The sequence below is a fragment of the Parasteatoda tepidariorum genome, chromosome 2 (assembly GCF_043381705.1).
Source record: "Parasteatoda tepidariorum isolate YZ-2023 chromosome 2, CAS_Ptep_4.0, whole genome shotgun sequence".
NCBI classification, from domain to species: domain Eukaryota; kingdom Metazoa; phylum Arthropoda; class Arachnida; order Araneae; family Theridiidae; genus Parasteatoda; species Parasteatoda tepidariorum.
Genome location: NC_092205.1, coordinates 19,272,982 through 19,293,975, shown reverse-complemented (window position 1 = coordinate 19,293,975; position 20,994 = coordinate 19,272,982). Strand labels below are relative to the sequence as shown.

Here is a 20,994-nt window from a genome sequence, read left to right as displayed (position 1 = left end):
TCAAGGGACCGGGAGTTCACTATATCCGTTCCGCAGGCAATTTAACTAATGGTTCCCAAACTTCTCCCTTTTATTATTTAAATAAACTCCACATTATTTAAATAAATGACTGAAAAATATTTTTTAGTAGCGAAAAATGTGTTATTTTTCATTACTCTTCGTCTTGCTTACAAAAGGAAAAAAAAATTTAGTAATTCTTAGCTGATGAGCAATCCTGACAGAAAATTCATATTGATCCCACTGACACCTTACAGGTGCACTATCTACCAGGGTTGGAAATATCTGCTTGGTTTGTTTAGGGATGGGAAAGTGAGATAAAAGAAGCTTATCGCTAAATTCCCCTCTATAGATGGTTTTAAAAATCGGTATACGTATTTATTTTAAAGTAAAAATTTCAAAATTATAACAAAAAAAATTAAGAAAGAAATCAGTTAAAGACAGAAAAAAGTTCATTATATCCAACTTCCTCACTTTTTTGGTTCACTATATCCACAAAAAATAACATTATATGTGTATAGCAAGGCACGGGACCTAACATTTCGTTCACTATATCCGGGAGTTCACTATAGCGGGGTTTGACTGTATATATTTTGCTGTAAGAAGGAATTCATTTCCTTTAAAAAGGTTAAACATTTTTATTTTAATTTGTTCAAATTTAATGCCAAAAAACAATAAATACAAGCGACCTTACAGGTCTCATAATAGAATAGATCGTATAATACTTTGTCTTTCAAGATTAACATTTTTGAAAAACACACAAATCCACATCCAATTAGTTTATGGAGAAAACGCTAACTTTTCTGGAAACGTGTTAGTCAAAATACATTCTGTATCATACATGTTGGTTGCATGAAGAAAAGATACCCTGAATACTCTTTCTTCCATTGTATAAATTTTGCCAATAATAAATAAAGCAACCCAAAGTATTAAAAGAAACAAGTAGATTTTATTAAACAAAACAATAATTCTTATGTACAGAGATTATTTTTTCTTCTTCATCTTTCTTTGTTGCTTCTGATTTCTTTGTTTTTTTGCCTCCCTTTTATTTGTTTTGAACAGCATTTTTTCTTTTCTCTGATCTTTTTTCATTCTTGGATCCACAACTCTAAACTTTCCTTTCAGACCTTGAGGACGGCTGACCCTACGTCCGACACCTTTCTTAGCCACTATGTATGTCACATTACGATCTTCTTTGGGTAGAGCCCTCTTGTATATACTGTGAAGGAAAAATTTTAATATAACATGTTTAAAAATTGGATTAACTTAAACATATTAGTAGTAATTAATATAACCAGATGTATGCAACAAAAAAAAAGACTTTTTAAAAGTAATGTTCCCAAGTATTGTTCCCTATTTGTAAAATTACGATGACAATCTGATTAAAAAAAACTTTAATAAATTGTAGATATAAACCAAATCAAATTTTTTAAATATAAATCATAGAAAATTTTATATGTTCTAAAAAAAGGTAATAAGTATATAGCCCTCAATTAAGCCTAACAAATTTCACAATAGGAAAATTTAGTTACTCAAGATTGTTTTATCTTATAACATTAAATCATATTGTAATATTAAACATAACATGAGTCCTAAAACAATAAATTAAGTAGAACAATACAAAACAAATGAAATAAAATAAAATAAAAATATGACCACCGAAGCCGACGTCTTCAGGGGGTACCGGCCCCGGTAGCCATTAAAAACAAAACCATTTCTATTTGAGGGAGGAGCAAAAGCTTAAAATATCTCCCTCAGTACCCCGATGGTTTTGTATAGAGGTCCAGGNTTGTTTATACTGTGAAGGAAAAATTTTAATATAACATGTTTAAAAATTGGATTAACTTAAACATATTAGTAGTAATTAATATAACCAGATGTATGCAACAAAAAAAAAGACTTTTTAAAAGTAATGTTCCCAAGTATTGTTCCCTATTTGTAAAATTACGATGACAATCTGATTAAAAAAAACTTTAATAAATTGTAGATATAAACCAAATCAAATTTTTAAAATATAAATCATAGAAAATTTTATATATTCTAAAAAAAGTTAATAAGTATATAGCCCCCAATTAAGCCAAACAAATTTCACAATAGGAAAATTTAGTTACTCAAGATTGTTTTCTCTTATAACATTAAGTCATATTGTAACATTAAACATAACATGAGTCCTAAAACAATAAATTAAGTAGAACAAGTGATTTTGCATTTACTTTTGCACCATTTTTTATCAATTTTTTTTAATTTAAAATAATTAAGTCTTGCAATCAAAAGTGGCACATCTGTTCTCTATCAACTGAATAACTATAATAAAAAAAAAAATCGCTTTTTTTAAAATTCTCAATTTTGGAGGCATGACATGTGATAAATGAAAACTCTACTACCAGTTTAAAATTCAGATCAATACAAACACCAATCTATACTCACGCTTTTAGTTGCTCGGCCTTTTCTTGAGAACTCATGTCTGGATGTTCAGTAATTTTTTCAGCTTTCTTTCTAGCCTTTTCCATTCTACGAAGTGCCTATTTGCAAGGAAAAAAATCATTAAAAAACCAGAAACGTTTGTACTACTTATTATATAAAATAAAAAACAATGTTGCCAATTTAAAAGTCAGAATGATTCAACTCAAGGTATGAAATAAAAATAATGCAAAACATAGATATGTTTTACAAGATTAAAAATGAAACCATGGTAAAGAAATTTTAATAACTTTGTTAAAAACATACTAACCTTCCTCTTCTTTCTAGCCCTGGCTTCTACAACTTTTTTTATTGGACGAGCATTTATTTCTCTTAGTCTAGCTTTGTATTCCTTAACCATTTCCTGTAAATATAATATTAGAGTATAGGTAAAAAATATGAGGAAAATTTTGAACAACTGTCAATTACAGCAATGTCTTTTACTAAGATTCAGGATAAGAACAAAACAGGAGTGACCACAATCATTGCCTAAGGCAATCTCCTATATGACAATATCTGGCACTTTTGGAGTTGTCACCAAGAAAGTGTCTTACACAGGGTTGGGGTTTTGGACGTCCTAAACTGATTTTGGACAGTACACGTGGGTTTTACTGTCTTAAACTGTGTAAAACTGTCCAAAACTGGGTAAAACTGTCCTAAACTGGATAAAACTGTCCTAAACTGGGTAAAACTGTCCAAAACCTTGAACTTTGGTAAAAGGTAAAAAATTCTATAGGTGTAACCATTGTACACATAATAATTACAGGCATCAATAAATATTTGATATTTTTTATACAATTTACTTTAACTTATCAAAAGAAAATAATATAATATAATAGGAAAAGGTTTGTAATTTTTAAAGCTCCATAATTCATTGTACAACAAAAGTGAATACCTAATCCTTTAAATATAAATATGCTTTTAATACTGATAAATAATGTTTTTGCATTTTTAATATTGCAATATTAAAGAATAATGGTTTTTAAAAAAAAAAATACTTAATTTGTTTAAAAATTAACCTTTTATTTTTCACAATATTTTTTTAAAAAATTTTTATAATTTTTGCATTACAGAATGATAAAAAAGACATCTATTTTTTTAAAAAAATTGTTTTTAAATATAAATATATTAGTTTAAATTGAAAATGCAAAATAACTGAAAAATGTATTAGCAGTTTTGAAGGGCATAACATCAGTTTCAGTTACTGACACTGGTGATGTATCACCACTATGCTAAAAGAATTGAACATGAATGAAATAAAAGTATTCTTGAATAGTACTATAGATAAATAAACCTGTTTATGACGAACCAAGCACTTAGTCCCTAATATTTTAACCTGTATGGCAAGGCCAAACTTCAGTTATGTACTATTGAATGAGAGGACCAATTGAACTTGATTACTGATTAATCTTCCTTTGTTTAAATTGAAGAGTCAAACAATATTAATAAAACATTATACTTTTAAAAACAAATATTCTCTAGTATATTTAATTATCAATATGTTATTAGTTCTATGTTTATTTTACCTCTTAAATATTGTTCAGATAAAATTGTGACATAATTTGAGTAAAAGGGTTTTGGACAGGACGGTTTAAACCGTGGATTAATCCATTCTGTCCTAAACCTTGCCAACCCTGGTCTTACAGCAATGAAAATGGGCTCTGTTCATGAGAGACATACTGGTGGTATAGACCATTTTGCCATCAAAAAATGGATATTAAATAAAATTGAATTTACTTTTTATGAAATTGCACAGAGCCTTGTTTTTCACTGGAGAGATTCTAGTGCAGATTTATTAGTAATTATTTCTTTAATAAAAAAGTGAAAGAAGACTATATCAAGGACAATGTTAAATTGAAATAAATAAATGTTAACCATTGCATTTGGAGATGCGACTACTTAAAGAGACTTTCAAAACTTAACTTAACTCAAAATTTGCATGCTTACCATATAATAGTTGAATCCCACTAAATAAAAGGGTTTTTAAGCACCGAATTGTTAAAAATTTCAACATTTAGAGGGGTTAAGGTATTTTAAAGGTGGTACAGTGGTGAATGAAGTTTGAAGAGCTGAAACCATTTTTTTTCTCTTTTCATTAATAATGTTTTTTTTACTACATTTTATATTTGTTTCAAAAAATAAAATTTTATTATTAAGCATTGTTGATTCCTAATTTTGCAAATAGAAATAATTCAGAGCTCACTTCCCTGGTATTCTTAATAAGCCATAACCTCATTATTAGAATAAGCATTTGTTCGCCGGGCGCAAGGAAATTCAACTATTTCTTTCCATTTTTATTTTATTTAATCCTTGTGTGTTTAAAAAAATCCAAAAGTTAGAGGAGATCTAAATTTTTTTGGCAACTTTTTGCTTGAGCCTTGCTAACTGAAAAGTAATTAAGCTTTCACTACCCTCGACTTATTATTATGCTAATTGAGCAATAGATGATATATTTTCTCATTACCTAAAAGTGGACTCATTGCGATAATCCAAAAAATATCAAGCTGATTGAAAAATACAGGACACATTTTCAATTAACCTATGGCAAGTATAAAGAGAACTTTACTTACAGCAGTTACAGGTAACTGTTTCTTATAATGTTTCTTTTCATCACTCACAAACCAAGCAGGCAAATTTTCATCATTTGATGCATACCTGTGAATAAGCAAATAATTACATAAGAAAAGAATCAATGCATTTACTTGAAAACAATTTCTTTTAAGCATAAAGCCTACCTGTTGTATGCACTTTCGATTATATCTCTCTTTAATTTCTTAGACTGCACTATTAAAGACCCTAGAGCTAATCCTTCAGGGTCCAACCGCACTTTTTTTCTTTTTTCTTTCTTACCTATAAAATTGACAATTAAACTGTATGATAAATAAAACTCTAAACTGAAAGTTCAAAATTTTGCATAGTCATTTTACAAAATATTTTTTTAAGTAACATCTTATAAAAAAAAAGGAAAAAACTATTCCCAAGAAACTGGAAAAGAATCCAATTTTATCCATTAACTTAAAAGAGATATGCAGAAAAGAAATAATTTCTTTTTAAAGAATCAAGTAAAATATACACTACTAAATCAGCTAGCAATTGGAGAACGACTAAAAATACAAGGATAGTTTTGGTCTTTACTTAAGCCAATCATTTAAGGATACTATGGCTATCTTTATTTATAGTTTTGGTAGTAAACAAAATAAAAACATAAGTTTAAACATATACCAACCTAAAATGATTAAACTCTAGGAGATTTTACAAACTGACAAACATACTATGCAAATAACAACACAAAATTGAAACAATCCACACAAATTTAGCTTATTTTTACATTGAAAAATGGGAGTAAAAGAAGAAAAAAAATACTACTGTAATAAATGATTTTATACCATCTAGAATAGTAATTAAAAATCAAGTTAAAATTAATGCAATAAAAATAATTCATACAAATAGCGCTAGAAATGCTAAAAAAAAGCTACTGAATCTTCAGACTAGTAAACTTACAGTGGGTGACAGGCATGCGCCTGAAGTTTAATACTAAAATATATTTCTATAAATCTAAAAGTTTCACTCACCTTTTTCTTCCTTTTTTTGGACAAAATAGTTAATAATTTAATTTGAATGATATAACTTTCTTTTTGGAAAATCAATCAAATTCTTTTTAGTACACTTAACTAATTAGCTTTGTTTAAGAATTGAAATAAAATTTAAAGGAGTAAACTACTGCTTAAAAAAGTAACAGAACTAAAAGAGGTGAGCAAAAAGTGAAGTAGAATCTACAGAAAATTTCTTTTAGTTTTTACAGGTTATTTATTAAAGAGTTAAATATTCTAGTGGACCACACACATTAAATGCTTACAAAAAAATTTTCACTCATTGAATTCTTCCACACTAAAGAAAAATTAATTCCTTTTTACTTTGAGAAATACATGATTTGACTGTATTTTACAAGATTTGAAGAAGAGAGTTGAGTGTTTCTTACGAAATTTGAAAAACACAGTTTTCTAGAAGATTTGCAGACAGTATTTCACAAGATTAATTTTAAATTATTGTACATTATTGATATTCATTTTTAAGAGCAGATGAAACAGCAAAGGCTGAATAGAACATTAATCACAACACCAAATTTAAAATCTTAACTATTAAAATCACAGAAATAGAAACACTTACCAGAAGCAGATTCCTTATCACTGGGTGTTTTCAAAATTCCTTTTAATTCCTTATCATTTTTTTGGTCAGCTGAAAACATTTAATTCAAAACACTTACTATACAGATAAAATTTTTAACTTAAAGTTACACAGGGGCCAGAAATAAAATTGCAATTAAAACATTTCATACCCATAAATCTAAAAACAGGTCAGTTAAAAAAATATGGCATTTCTAGTTCAAAAAAGAAATTTAAAATAAAGTATGCCAAAATCATATGCTGTCATTCATATTAAATTAAAACTAAATTTTTTTAAGCTCATAATATTAAATTTTCATCCAAGTCACAACATTAAATTTATACTATAAATTCATATAAATTTAACGTCATGACATTTTCATTACATTTTATAAATTTTCAAAGTTCATAAAATATAATGTTAGTTAACAGATCACAGGATGCAAAAATTCTACTTAAATGTGCTATAAAATATAAAAGTTTCTACAGGAAATTTAAAATAAGAATAACACATCACAGAACGAAAAGTCTTAAAATATCTATCAAAAGAAAGCATATGAAAAAATGTATAAAATAAGGGCATTTAAAGTATTTATATACTTTTTTCTTCTTTTTGTACTCAAGGTGTACTCAAGAGTCAACAAACTGTCTAGCTTTCTTATATAAATCATGATGAAAGAGAATAAAATAAGTCAAAAGAATCCCATGCCTGACATTAAAACGCCGAAATGTAATTGCGCACAGATTTTGGGTGTGTTTTGATTGATTAAGACACCTCTGTTCAAATTGAACCACAAAACGATTACAGCTTTGGATAGTTCTACATATGAATTTTTCCCATGTCACCAATCTTGTCTGATATCATTATGACTATTTACATAAAGTAAATTACAATTTTCTTTTTCGAAAAAAAATTTTTTTTTAAATATTAAATTAAATAAAATGAAAAATAAAATTCATAGCATTCAAAGCAAGATCAATACCTGAAATAGATTCTTTATCAGTAGATTGCACGCCATCCTTTGATTCAGCATCTGAAAATATATAATAGAAATAAATTTAAAAAAAAAATAAATATTCATCTAATGAAACATTTGTTTAATAACTATATTAACTTACAAATTTAATTATTGGAGCAATGAATTTTAAAAGAAATGAGGAATAAACTAATAAATTATGCAGTTAATATTTTTTTGCATGAGAATCTTTCGTTGCATTTATACAATCCGTAATTATAAATGTTTAAATCACCCAATCACCATGCTTCTACAACTCATTTATGCCTGTATAGCTGCTAAAAACATTAATTCTTAAAATAAAATTGCTAAAATTAGATTTAAAAATATATTATGAAGTATTTCTTTGCATAACTTCTTTAATAAGTGATAATAAAACAAAATAGTACCAAGAAGTCTTAATTTTATCTCTTTTTTATGAAATGCAACAAAGGCAACGATCAGAAAATTTTGAACCTGTTTTAAGAGACTCAAGTTAATACCTTTTTTCTTCTTCTTTGCTTCCATGGTTTCTGCGAGTAGATCCAGCTCTAAATCACTTTCTTCTTCAGCATCAGCAAAATCGTCTTTATCGAACCACCTGTTAATAGTATCCTTTACTCTGTCAGGCCTTTCCACTAAGTCAACCATCAAGGGATTCCTTTTACCTTCCAATATAGCCTCTGTCACTTCAGCCTCTTCATCACTGTGTGCCTCAGAGTCACTGAAAGAAAGCCAAAACACTGGTTATCAATAATACTATGCAGCACAACAGTAGGTACTACAGATTACTACAGCATCTGCATATTATTATTTATCTCAGATTAAAGTTGGGGTAGAAGTGACTAAACTATTGAAAGAAAATAAGAAAAAATTAAAGAGCAAAGAAATTATATCCTGAGTCATGAAAAATGAGGAACAATTTTTTCCTAATTTAAAATCCAACACTAAAAAGTCATTCCAGTCAGTGCAAGAGATGTTAATTTATTTTAAAACCGACAAATAGTCGACTCAATTCTGAGTTTATGACTACCTAAGTTCAACTTCGTATCCTTGAAGTTTTAAACCCAATCCAGAAGAAATAGGAATTCCTGGATCAGGTACTGGGAAAATTTGCCTTCATGGAGGATTTTTTGAACGAACAAATTCACATTTGAGTTACATAGAGAGGAAAACCTCCCATGGTTAGCCTAACGCCAAGGGGATTCTAACTCATGATACATTTACCACTGAAGATATTTTACGCCAGCACTTTGTTCGGTGTGAACTGGGTGCGGAATTTGAATCGACCAGCTATGGCTGGGATCGAACCCGGGTTACCTCATTGGGAGGCGAGCATTCATCTCCTGGGCCACCACTGCTCAGTGCAAGAGATTGGAAATATTCCTCTGACATAAGCAAAGGTTTTCTAAATTGCCAAAAACATTCAATAAAAATAATGATTATCTCTAAAAATAGTTAAAAAAAAATTTTTTTTTTAATTATTTGTGTATCCAGATGAATTTAATTTTTAAAAAAATAATGTAATATTCTATAAAGTCTGAATAGAAATAGCATAAATTTTTAAAAAATAATTTTTTTTTTTGAGTGAAGAGATCACTGGGAGATTTTGTTTCAATAAAGCAAAACGCTAGTTGTAATTTTTTATCTAACTGATACCTCACAAGTCATATTTCTTATAAATAATAAAAGAAACAGGAATATATATGATATTTATTTGAATATGCATATTTAAATACATTTAATTTAATTACCTAAACAGAAATTAAGTTCTTTCATGCAGGAAATATTTTTGAGTTTTCTATATTTCTTATCTTACCCTAAATTATTTTGAATTGAAAATTATGTATCAACAAGAAAGAAAGCAATGATTTTAAAAAAAAAAAATTAACCTTTTCATTTCAAGACTTTCTTTTTCTTTTAAAAAGTCCTTTTGTAATTGTTACACAAAATCTGTATTAGTAAATATGCATGCACTGTTCACAAACTAATAATAAAAACATGTGATTCTTAAGAATGTCAACAACAAAAAATACCTCTCAAATTCTAATTCACTGCCTTCGTTTTCATCACTTGAATAAAAATAGTCTTCTTTTTCAGCAGCCTCTGCTTCAGTTCGATGATCATCTTCCACATGTCGATCGTAGGGCATGAAAGATTTTTTGTATTCTAAGATGTTATCTGCATCCATTTCAGGAGGTTCAAAATTAAATTCTAAATTATCTTCATCTTCTACCTGTAACAACTCCTGCATAGAGAATAATAAAAACAGTAAATAAGAGATATAAGTAACATATAAGTGTAATAATGTGCAAAAGTATTTACATCAAATTATCAAAATCATGATAAAAATATATTCCAAAAATATATATATTAGTCTGAAGTTTGAGCTAGTTTAAGAAGACAACCTTCCATAGACAATGTGATTGGATTACTGAGCATTTAACTTTAAAATATGAGTCTACGAACAGAAACGTTTTTCTTACTGGAATTTACTTAGCTATCTTTTATTTTAAGATTAAAACAAACTTAAATTAAGATTTTAAAACGCATGACTATAAACAATAAGCTAGAAAAATTAACATCAAATATTAATGAGAAATAAATTATAAAATAAAAAAGCTGATTTAAGAAGAAAAAAATTTTTTTAGCCAACTATTGCAAAATGTATAAAAGCTATTCATTGGAGGAGGATTTTTTAAAATAAATAAAGAGGAATTTTTAAAAATTGATAAAAAGAGACAAAAAAAAACTTAGTAATCTAATTATTTAAAATGACTGCAATGCTTTTACATCTAAGATTATTAAAATTTACTTGAATAAAAAAAGTTACTGTGTATCATAACGTCATACTTATAAATAAAATAGACATTATATTCAAGTCAAATAGTTAAACTAAATGTCTGAATGACACATATGTGAAAAATTTTAATGATAGCAGAAAAATAAATTTGTTTCAATTGATTTAAAAATCATAAGATTAGAAGAAATAACTGCAACAAATATAATATTAGACAGTTTGGATAACAAAATAATACAAACAATCTAACAAGATGTGAATAACTAAAATAATAATTTAAAAAAAAAATCTTTTTATTTGCATCCTACATTAGTCTCACTTCATTATTTAGTAATAGATCAGGTAGGGTTATGTTTGCATAAAATCAGGCTTATTTTAAAGAAAGTTCTGAAACTGAACTATTAAATTAATTTTATGGAAAAATTTTATACTTTTCATATTGGATCCATATAAATTAACTATAAAGCATAACTTATTTATTTTGTTTAATTGTTTCTTTACAGTAATGCATTCAAAATATAAGAAATGCTTTAAAATATTTTTCTTCATATTATTAAATAAAAAATTAATGTTCATGGCCATCAAATTTAGGTTTCATTTAATATGCAGTCCATTTTGCAGAACTCAACAAAATTTCATCAAAAAGGAAGAAGAGTGTAAGATTATTTGAATATTAGGAATATTAAGGATAGTAAAAATTCATATCTATAGTGGTCAGTTAAAGTATTTTTATTCAATTTAACTATCTAATGAAAATAGCTTTGTTCACCATTAAAAAACTTTAATATGAAGAAAGAAATTTGTGTGAAAACCCATCTATGTCTTTAAATAGTTGTACCATTATGATATTCTGGTAATTTACTTTTATTGTATAATATATTCTTTATATTGTTATCTCTCTATCATTCTTCTCTTAAATAATTTTTTTTTTAAAATTTGCCTTTAATTATAAAATCCTGGTAAATTTCTCTAAAAACAAATTATTTCAGTTTAAGAGGAAAAAGTAAATATTTGTTAATATATACCCACTTTATGCCCCAAATTCTCCATTCTTCAATTTATCAAATTCATTTCATTTAAAAAAAGAAAATAATAAATAATTCATAAGCAAATAGTCAAATGAAAAAGTATAATTTTAATAGTGGTTATTGATAAAGGAATTATTTAAAATATGCAACACAAAGGAGCCAGGTGTAAACCTAAAAAATAAATCGAATAATCCAGTCTTATTTTCGAATTTAAATTCATATTAAAGTGAAAGAATGAATTTGATATAGGAAATATGAAATAATGCATTGTACAACAAAACTAACAAGAAAATAAATTATTAACAGGAAGCTGCTAACAGAATATTTTTTTCATTAAGAACAAATTATTGGCACTTGGATAGGGGAAAAAAAATCATAGTCTATCAGCTGTTGAAAACATTCTTAAACGTAGGAAATTTGAGAATATATTTTAAAAATATGACATACTATTTCACTAAACTCATTAATTTACATAATTGCTTTACAATTTAATTCAAAATGTTAAAAAGCTAATCAATTTGAAATCTAAATTTTTTATATGATAATTGACTTCTTACACTTTTATTCTTAATTTGAGACAGCTTAAACAAATCTCTGTCTTCCTCAATAATGGGATCATCATCTTTAATAATCATCTTCAAGTTGATGCGATCATGCAATTTCTTCCTCTCTTTCAAAGCTTTTTTCTTCTTTCTTTTTGCATCTTGGAGTTTAGATAATTCCAGGTCTTCGGCTTCTTTGACAGCAGATTCAATTAATTTCTCTTCTTTTAACTCTTCTTGATCAATATCATCACTGAAAATTTTAAAATATAAGCAATCAAGACAAAAGAAAGCAAACTCATCTATAATAAAAAATATTCATTAATAAAGAAATAATTCTCTATTCCTTTTTCATTCTTAAAAGACCGCTTTTTTTCTCTAGCTAAAGAATAAAGATGCGTGGCAGTAACAGTAATTTTGTATTTATATATAACAAATAGAATAAAGATTTATGAAGGAAAAAAAATTATAAATATAAAATATTCTAAAAAATATTTAAGAATTTAATTTTTTTAAAAATTGAAAAGTCAGAAAACAAAATAATTAAAAGATATAATCTTGTCATCAGCTCACATGATTATATCCGCAAAAAAAAAAAACTTTCTAATATTGTATATAATTTTTTTTTAATTAAATTCTTAAATATTTTATTTTTATAATTTTTCTTCTTCTCTATTCATAAATCTTTATTATATTTTTTTCCATGTTTTCTCGATATTATTAACTAATTTTGAGTTCTGTAAACTTGCAGTGTATAAGCAGTAAAAAAAACTTATTATTTTCTTAATTTTCATTGTTATTCTCTTTTCTTTTTTCCTTTTCGTCTTTATTATGTTACATATACATAATTCATAAACTTGCATATATTTCACTTTTCATTAACTGTATACACGCTACTGTTTAACCCCTTAACGATCGGTTAGTTTTCCATAATTTGGTCATAAAAGTGCCTATTTTTTTGGCTTTTGTATTTGTATTACGTATTTATTAGTGCTGACATTGTGCGCGTTAACTACTGAACACTCCAGCCCGGAAATACCACAGGAGCGAGAAATAGAGGGAGGACCTCACCCCGTCATTTTCAAGGGAGTGAGAAGGAAGGAGGTAAAAAAATGGAACATGGACTTAAATTTTGAATTTAATTAACCAATTAAGTCCAAAAATTTTTCATTAATTTAAAATTTATAAGGTATTTTTTGAATATAATTCAGCTCTGTTACCTTAATTATTAAATTTTTATAAATTTTACCAATTTGGTTTAATTTGTAAATTTTTATCTTGCTTGTACCAATTAATTTATCAAAAATTAAATTTTAATAATACCACTAAACTACTTGGAAGATGTAACCCTCTGTTAGATATGAAATTCAAAATTTTATTTAAAAATTTTAAAGTCAAAATATAAGTTTGAAACCAAATATTCTATTTCTGGAACAGTGGCATTTCAAGAGTTTTATTTTAAAGTTTTCAGTGATTCATTGACTTATGTTGTATACATTTCCTATTCAATATAAATAAGGATGCTTGCTTGTAAATAGGAGGATGAATGTGTTAAGGTTCAATTATTTTTTTTTTTGGCAAGAATTTGCAAGTGGCTGATAATAGAGTAATAGTGATAGAATACTTAGTATTGCAAGATATGCACTTTTTCATACTCAGTGCTTATCTTTTTGATGAATTTCTAACTATTGAAAGGAAATTTTTTCTTATAAGGTGATGGTTTTCAGAGGGTGATACTCTTTTTCTTGTGTTATTTGGCAATGACCGAGAAATCAAATTTTAAATGAAACGGTTTTATTAATATGATCTCCTAAAATATTGGTATTGAAGAGATTCGTGCTATTAATAGTTTCTTCTTTCAGATTTTTAAAATTTATTTTACTTCAGTGATAAATGTTTCAACTGAATAATTTTTCCCTTTTGTGAGTAACATTTTTTATTTGTCTCATCTCATTTACAAATTTTAAATGCTCTTAATACTATGTCTAAGAGATGCATAACTATACAACAAACAATAATCTTGTTAGAAAAACAGGCTATTAAGATTTGGAAGATTTAGATATTTGTCATCTAAAGCCTGGTGAACCAAGCATTTTAAAAGATAAAGAAAATAACATAGAGCCTGTTATACCATTATAAGTATTTTTTTTTTTAAGTATTATTAGAGAAGATGAAAAGTGAAAGTTCAATTACAAAATTGAATAAGAAAGTGAAATTTGATGATTCAACAGAATTAAAAATTTGGAAACTACTTCGTAAAAATGTCATGAACAAATGAATTGTGCTCCTTTTAATGTATTTTACAAACTATTACTGGAGACTACATAGAATATCTCAACAATATATAATCATTTTATGATTTAAAAAAGTTTAAACTATTAACAAACTGATACTTTACATTTTTATGGACTTCTAAGAGGATACCATTTCGCTCTGGCTGATGATATATACTTAACACAACTGAAGTTATCTGGATAACCGTCAGTAAAAAATGCTTCAGGCAAATGATGTTCCAAAAATGGAAATTCTTTCAAAATGCACTTAAAAAAATTTCTTTCACTCAGTATTTTTATTTTATTGTTTTCAGAAACTCTTTAGTATTGAATTTTCCTAATTTTAATTTACGTAGTTTAACCTTTCTTAATAAGGTTAAACATTTAAATTATAGTGAGAATAATAAAATTTCCATCCTTAAAATTCTGATTATAAAAGAGAAAAAATTAAATTTATCTTTATAATAAAAGAGATTGTAAGAGAAACACAAAACACATTGGATACATGAACTTCCAAAGTACTTCTTTCTTGTTGCCACATGAGGAAAATGTTACAAATAGAGTAAATGTAGACAATAACAGAACATCCAATAAAATGAAGTCTTTACAGTAAAAAAAAAAATTATAATACCTTAAGATTTAAATTTATCTATATTAAACTGACCAAATTACAAGACAAGAAGAATCTACCAGGTTAGGAGAATCTAAAATATGGATGATTTTTAATAATCCTGTAATTTCTAAAAAAGATACAGGGTTACCAAAAATGCATACTTTTACAAACTTTAAACTGGGAGAATAATCAGTTATCATGTTCAATTTTTAATATAATCTTGACTAAAACTTTTAAAAAAATTAACACAACGAATGAGAAATAGAAAGTGAAAAAAAATGAATAAATAATTACAGGGAAGAAAATTACAATGAATCTGGACAGATTTAAAATTACCGATAGATAAAAAATTTCAAATTTTAATTGAATAAATAATGTTGATTACCTTTTCTCCTCAGGTTTTTCACTTCCTTTAACAATTGATGCCATCTGTTTCTTCCAACCTAATAGTAGCCTAAAATAATAAAATGCATACAAAAATTAAATACAACATTTCAATATGATATAGACAGTGATATAGACAGTTTCAATATGATATAGCTACTAAGTGGTATTAAAATATTAATGAACAAATATTTTTTCCCTTTTTTGCACTTTAAACTATTATGACAAGATAATGAAGTCTTTAATAAAAACATCAATTTGAATTATTCATATTTCGTAGTATCAAAATCAAATCAATTAAACAAATAATCAAACAATAAAACATAAATATAGCTATGACATTTAAAAAAAATCTCCGTATGAAAGGCGATAAGATTTTATGAATAAAGTTATAATATTATTAAAAAAATAGCTATACGTATAGGATAAATAATCAGTTTTGAATGATTAGTAATTCAAATAGACTAACTTTAGATCAGCTTTTCCCAAAACTTTAATATCTTTACAACACTCTTTCACTTCATCTGTAGTTAACTTGTGATCTCTTATGTCATCATCATCAAAAATAATCTAAAAGTGAGCAAATTTCTAAATAATGAACTAAATTACACGGCTAAATAAAACAACAACAAAAAGTTACATATCAGTATGATAGTATAAAGTTCCTCAAGAAAATTAATGGGCTACATCTCAATATAATACAGCAAAGCATGATAATTTTTATATTGACTTGTTTTGAGAAAATTTAACATTTTAATCATGTAACCCATTAGAATAAAAAATGCTGAAATGGCATGGCAATGACATTCGCCAATATATTTTTGTGCTATAATTGAATTAGCACATACAAGTCAACATACTTTGAGCATTTAAATATTAGACTAGCATGACGAATTTCATAAGGAAATGTAGTATTCTGGAAATGCATGCAGCAAGACAATCACGAATGAAGTTAAATGTACATAAACAGGTAAAAACAAAGAAATAAGCAGCTCAAAAAAAATAATAATAAATAAATAAATAAAATAGAATAGCACAATAAATCATGCAATATATTTAAAATTACATTTATATGATTCGAGCACTAAAAATATAAATTTCTTTATCATTAAAATTAGAACCAGTGTAATATTAAATTTGACACTTATTTTGTTATTTAAAAAGTAATTATTTTACAGTTAAATTTATTTAATTTGTTTAAAAGAAGCTTTGATTTTTTATGCTTATATTTTTTATTTACTGAATAAAATATTAAGAAAAAGATGTGATTTTATTAGTTTAGCTTATTAATCAATATATTTTGACATAATTTTATGGTGCAATATGTTGCATGTTTATATGGTGCTCCTATTAAAGCCAACAAATAATAGCACAAATATAATTTTTAAAAAATTCTACAAACATTTTTTGTCTTATTTTATTCTTTATGAAGATTACCTGAGTGCATTTACTGAGTTTTTCAAGATGATTTTCACAAAAGATGAATTCTGAAGCTTGGAGTGTGCTGTAGACAGACGATTCATCTTCATAGCCTTCAGCTTTCTGTTTCTTATTGGTGACTGCCAGAAGATTTGATTTTGTCTCAACATTTTTCTGATTGACATCTTTAAACAAATGAGAGCCGTCCAAAAATTTAGGATCGATCCGATCGGGAGCTCGATACCCTTGGCAAACCACAAATATTTCAGATGATTCATTTCGAGAGGCTTGTGGCTTTGTTACATGTACCTAAAAGAAACATATGCAGTCATTATGATATAAATAGGAAAGGTTTTATTAATTAAATAAATGTAGAAATAAAAAAACTTACAAGTTTAAACAACTTTTTGAATACCCAAACAAGTGATAAATAATCTTTGGATCGAAAAACCTTTGTTATGAACCAGCCACCTTTCACAAGAAATTCTGTTGCCAACTTCAATGCACTTAAAGTAAGTTGATCTAATGAAAATAAAACAAAATACAATGATAGTAGATTTTATAATATGACTTGTGATTAAATAAGAAATGGTTTGATTATGAATTCCTTACTTTGAGTGAATGCATCCTGTATCCAGTTTTGACCAACATTAGGAGCACCATCATTGAGAACAACATCTGCTTTCCAAGTGCTCAATTGCTTTTTCAATACCTAACCAATAGAAATCACTAAGTTAACAGTCAACCAATCAATAAAAAATTAATTTTTGCATTACATATAATTATGAGTGTGACAAAATATAATATAAGTGACATTATTCTGTATATAAACAGCATACCTGGCGACAGCGATCTGTTGTTATATCTTCTTGAAATGTAATTACATTTGGTAAGGACTTTATAGGTACAAGATCAATACCTATATAAAAATTAATTAGAAAAACAGCTTTCAATACAGCACAAAAACATTATGAAGAGAGTTAGCATCAAAAAAAGAATCAAAATTAACAAATCAATAACAAATAAAAATATTTCACGTTCTGATTTTACACTTTTCTTTACATATCACATTATTTAATGACTTTTTCAAACTGATCTTTATTTACATTTGTAGATAATTTTCGTTTAAAAAAAGTAATTAAACAAATAAATAAAAAAAAATAAACAGTTATAATGTGGCAAAAATACACACTTATCATGTGGCACTTATAAAGTCAGTGTCATATTTTGTCAAGATAAAGTGTTGGATTAGAAGATGGCATGTTAGTATAAACATGTTTTATCATAAATAAGATTTTTATATTAAGTTTAGGTTAATTCAAAATCTTACACATACCTCAAAAACATAAAGTCAGTGAAGTGAAGAAGTCAAGACAAAAATAATCAATTGATTTGCTTTATTACATGTTTAATACTAATGTTAGTCCGGGGAGAGAGGAGATAGATTAAAGCAGAATATTCTAATGTGCATCTAAACACATATTTCACACACTGGATTTGAGTTTTACTCCTCAATTTTTCCAGGAGTGAAATCAGTTCTATAAAATTTTTGATGAAATTGCTAGATATTTTTTGCCATTGAATAAAGATATCTTAATGAAAAAGAAGAAAAAAAATCAGTGTAGAATTACCCTTTCCTGTATTCTGAATTTAGAAAAGTAATTATAATTGCTTTAACAGCGCCAATAACTACAGCTGCTTTAAAAGAGGCATTGTAACTCAAACTAGAATAAAATTTAAAAAGCTAGCTTTATAGCAATTGGATAAGGCTTCCAGATTATTTTGTGAAGAACACTTTTTTCATGCTACAAATGTATGTGTCAATTGTAACACGAATTTTGAACATGCTGTTAAATGGTAGGGAGAAAGAAAAAAAAGTTAAATTCCATAGATTTTACTATTATTTCTTTTAAACCTTCCTCTATTTAACCTGTAAATAGAGAAAAAAATTGCAAATAATGAGGAATAATTTTTTTAAGTTAAATATTTAATCAATAATTCTAGTGTGATTACTTTCTCTAATATATTTTAATCAGTTAATCTTTACTAGCATGAACCTGGGATATGGTGTAAACACTTGGTTATAGTAAATAGTTTTAGTGATATCCCTCGAACACACATTTAACTGATATTATACGCTTAAAGTTAGACAGCTGAAAATTTGGTAGTTTACTTATAATAAACAAAAATTTCCTTTCCTTTTTTTGCCAGGAGATATGATTGCAAATTGTCACAATGTTTACGTTTTGTATTTAGATAATATTTACGATTTTATTTATAATTTGTTAGTCTTACACTTATTATTTCAGCGTTTAATTGCATGAGATGGAATGAGTGGGGCCATGCAGAGTTGACAGCAGTGTGATAGCTTTTGGAACATAGTCAGTAGGTGCTTCTTGTTCACTTATTCTAATGTTGGGTGTGTGTCAGTTTTTTGATAGGAGATATGTGTTACTTACAACTATGTGTTGTTTAACTAGAAGCAGTCTTCTATTTTATAATACTTGATATAATCATTTTATGTTGAAATAAAGAAAGAATTTTAGTTAGAAGTTTGTTGTTTTCATTAAAATAACTCACACAAATTAAGGCATTTCTTTACATTTTATCAAATCTTACTCATGCATGCTTTTTGCTCTGAAACTAGGTAAGAAAAAATTTTACATGGAAAAAAATTTCGGCAACTTTTTTCTGACAAATAAAATTGTAATTGACATTAAATATTCAGAATTCTCCTTTGCAGAAAAAGAGGACTAAAGAAAATAGATTTTTGATCATAGTAATTTACAAGGTATTATCTGCAGTGGCAAATAATTCATAATCAAAACTTTTAGCCTTGTGAGTAAAAATTGCTGCAGATTATCTGCTAAGATGCTACGAACTGTCATAAAATCCACAGATATCACGGTTAGTTCAGCGCAGCAATCTACATTTATCTATTATAAACATAACATAATACATAATATAACTTTAATATATACTTAAAAAATTAATAAAAATATAATATGCATGAATCTTTCTAATGAAAATTTTAAAAGGTGCAAATCAAATACGCAAAAAATGCTTGCTGCCAGATCCAAAAGAGAAATAATGACTTTCAAATTCCTTTCATCCAGCAGAATCTATGACACATAAGAGCTAATGGGCAGCAGTATGTTTTCGTACAAGCAGATAGGCAGTCACACTGGAGATTCAACACTGTTAGATTTGCAGATGCAAATAAGAACCAGAATGACAAGTTTTCCATGGATTAATATATTTTATTAATAGGATTAATATATTTTATTAATACCTAGGTTCATGAGTTTCCAACTCGCATCCATGAATTACACAAAAAATTTACACATGCTAGTTGGAAATATAGTGAAATCCACTCTTTTTTTAAATTATTTATGGTAACTATTGGCAGGGTAAAGATAAATCTATTTACTTTTTAATAATGCTAAAAAAATAGAATTGTGCTTGGGAGTAATTACTGGTTATATTCCAGGAGTTGGTCCCTTTATGTGATTTTTTTTTCAAAATTTGTTGCACATCACAGCTTGGTTATTGCAGAACCTGATCTTTTTTCTGTGTGAATAACAAATAATAAGAGAACAATATATTTCTCCTTAAATATATTTCTAAATTAGATTAGATTTTTATAAACTCAGGAATAGAAATCATGCAATCTGCAGAACTTACATACCTATAATAACACTAGAAACTGGCATAGCTTGTTGTGCTACTTGCAGCCATCCTCCTGGTGCAGCACACAGATCAATTAATACTCGAGATTTTGGAAGAAATTCAAATTTCCTATTCAGCTGAATCAGTTTAAAAGATGCTCTTGAACGATAACCTATGTCACAAGATGAAAAAAATAACTAAATTTTTGGTTTCTATAAATAAATTAATACAATTATAATATCTACTGTTTGACGGTAAACGACTTATATATTTGTCAAAAAATTTTGATGTTCCAAAAGGTCTAGAAATTTAATGAATACAAATTAATTTCACAAAACCTACCTGTTTCTTTAGCTAATTTATAAAATTTATCTTTTCTTTGTTTTCCAACTTTTCCTTTTTTCCCCATTATGAGAATAAAAATGTACAAATATCCTGTACGGAAAATTTATAATCCTCGTGGATTAATTTTGTTTATTTGCGACTGTGAACGCTTCCGGGTGGTCTATTTCTACCCAGTCTGGAAACTTTAGATTTTAGCGCACCTTTATTGTAAATTCTCTATCAATACGCAATTACAAAAACTACATAGTTTTATCTCCTTTTATTGTGTTTCACGTTAGCTGTTGTAATATGCTATTGGCGATGATA

General features: G+C 26.9%; 2 protein-coding genes across 2 annotated transcripts in view; one reads left to right on the top strand and one right to left on the bottom strand.

The window, feature by feature from the left end:
- Positions 1–20,994, top strand: part of LOC107439415 (uncharacterized) — a 246,436-nt gene that overhangs the window by 93,058 nt on the left and 132,384 nt on the right. The gene's annotated exons all lie outside the window — the stretch shown is intronic.
- LOC107439419 (pre-rRNA 2'-O-ribose RNA methyltransferase FTSJ3) lies at positions 927–20,990 on the bottom strand. The gene is made up of 18 exons (XM_016052012.4): positions 20,686–20,990; positions 20,363–20,515; positions 17,514–17,593; positions 17,287–17,386; positions 17,066–17,196; positions 16,693–16,983; positions 15,725–15,825; positions 15,257–15,325; positions 12,001–12,238; positions 9,652–9,863; positions 8,119–8,339; positions 7,604–7,654; positions 6,625–6,693; positions 5,193–5,307; positions 5,028–5,112; positions 2,729–2,821; positions 2,425–2,519; positions 927–1,216 (listed from the first exon to the last, which is right to left on the bottom strand). The coding sequence occupies exons 1-18, from the start codon at positions 20,750–20,752 to the stop codon at positions 982–984; spliced, it is 2,406 nt and encodes an 801-aa protein (XP_015907498.3). The 5' UTR covers positions 20,753–20,990; the 3' UTR covers positions 927–981.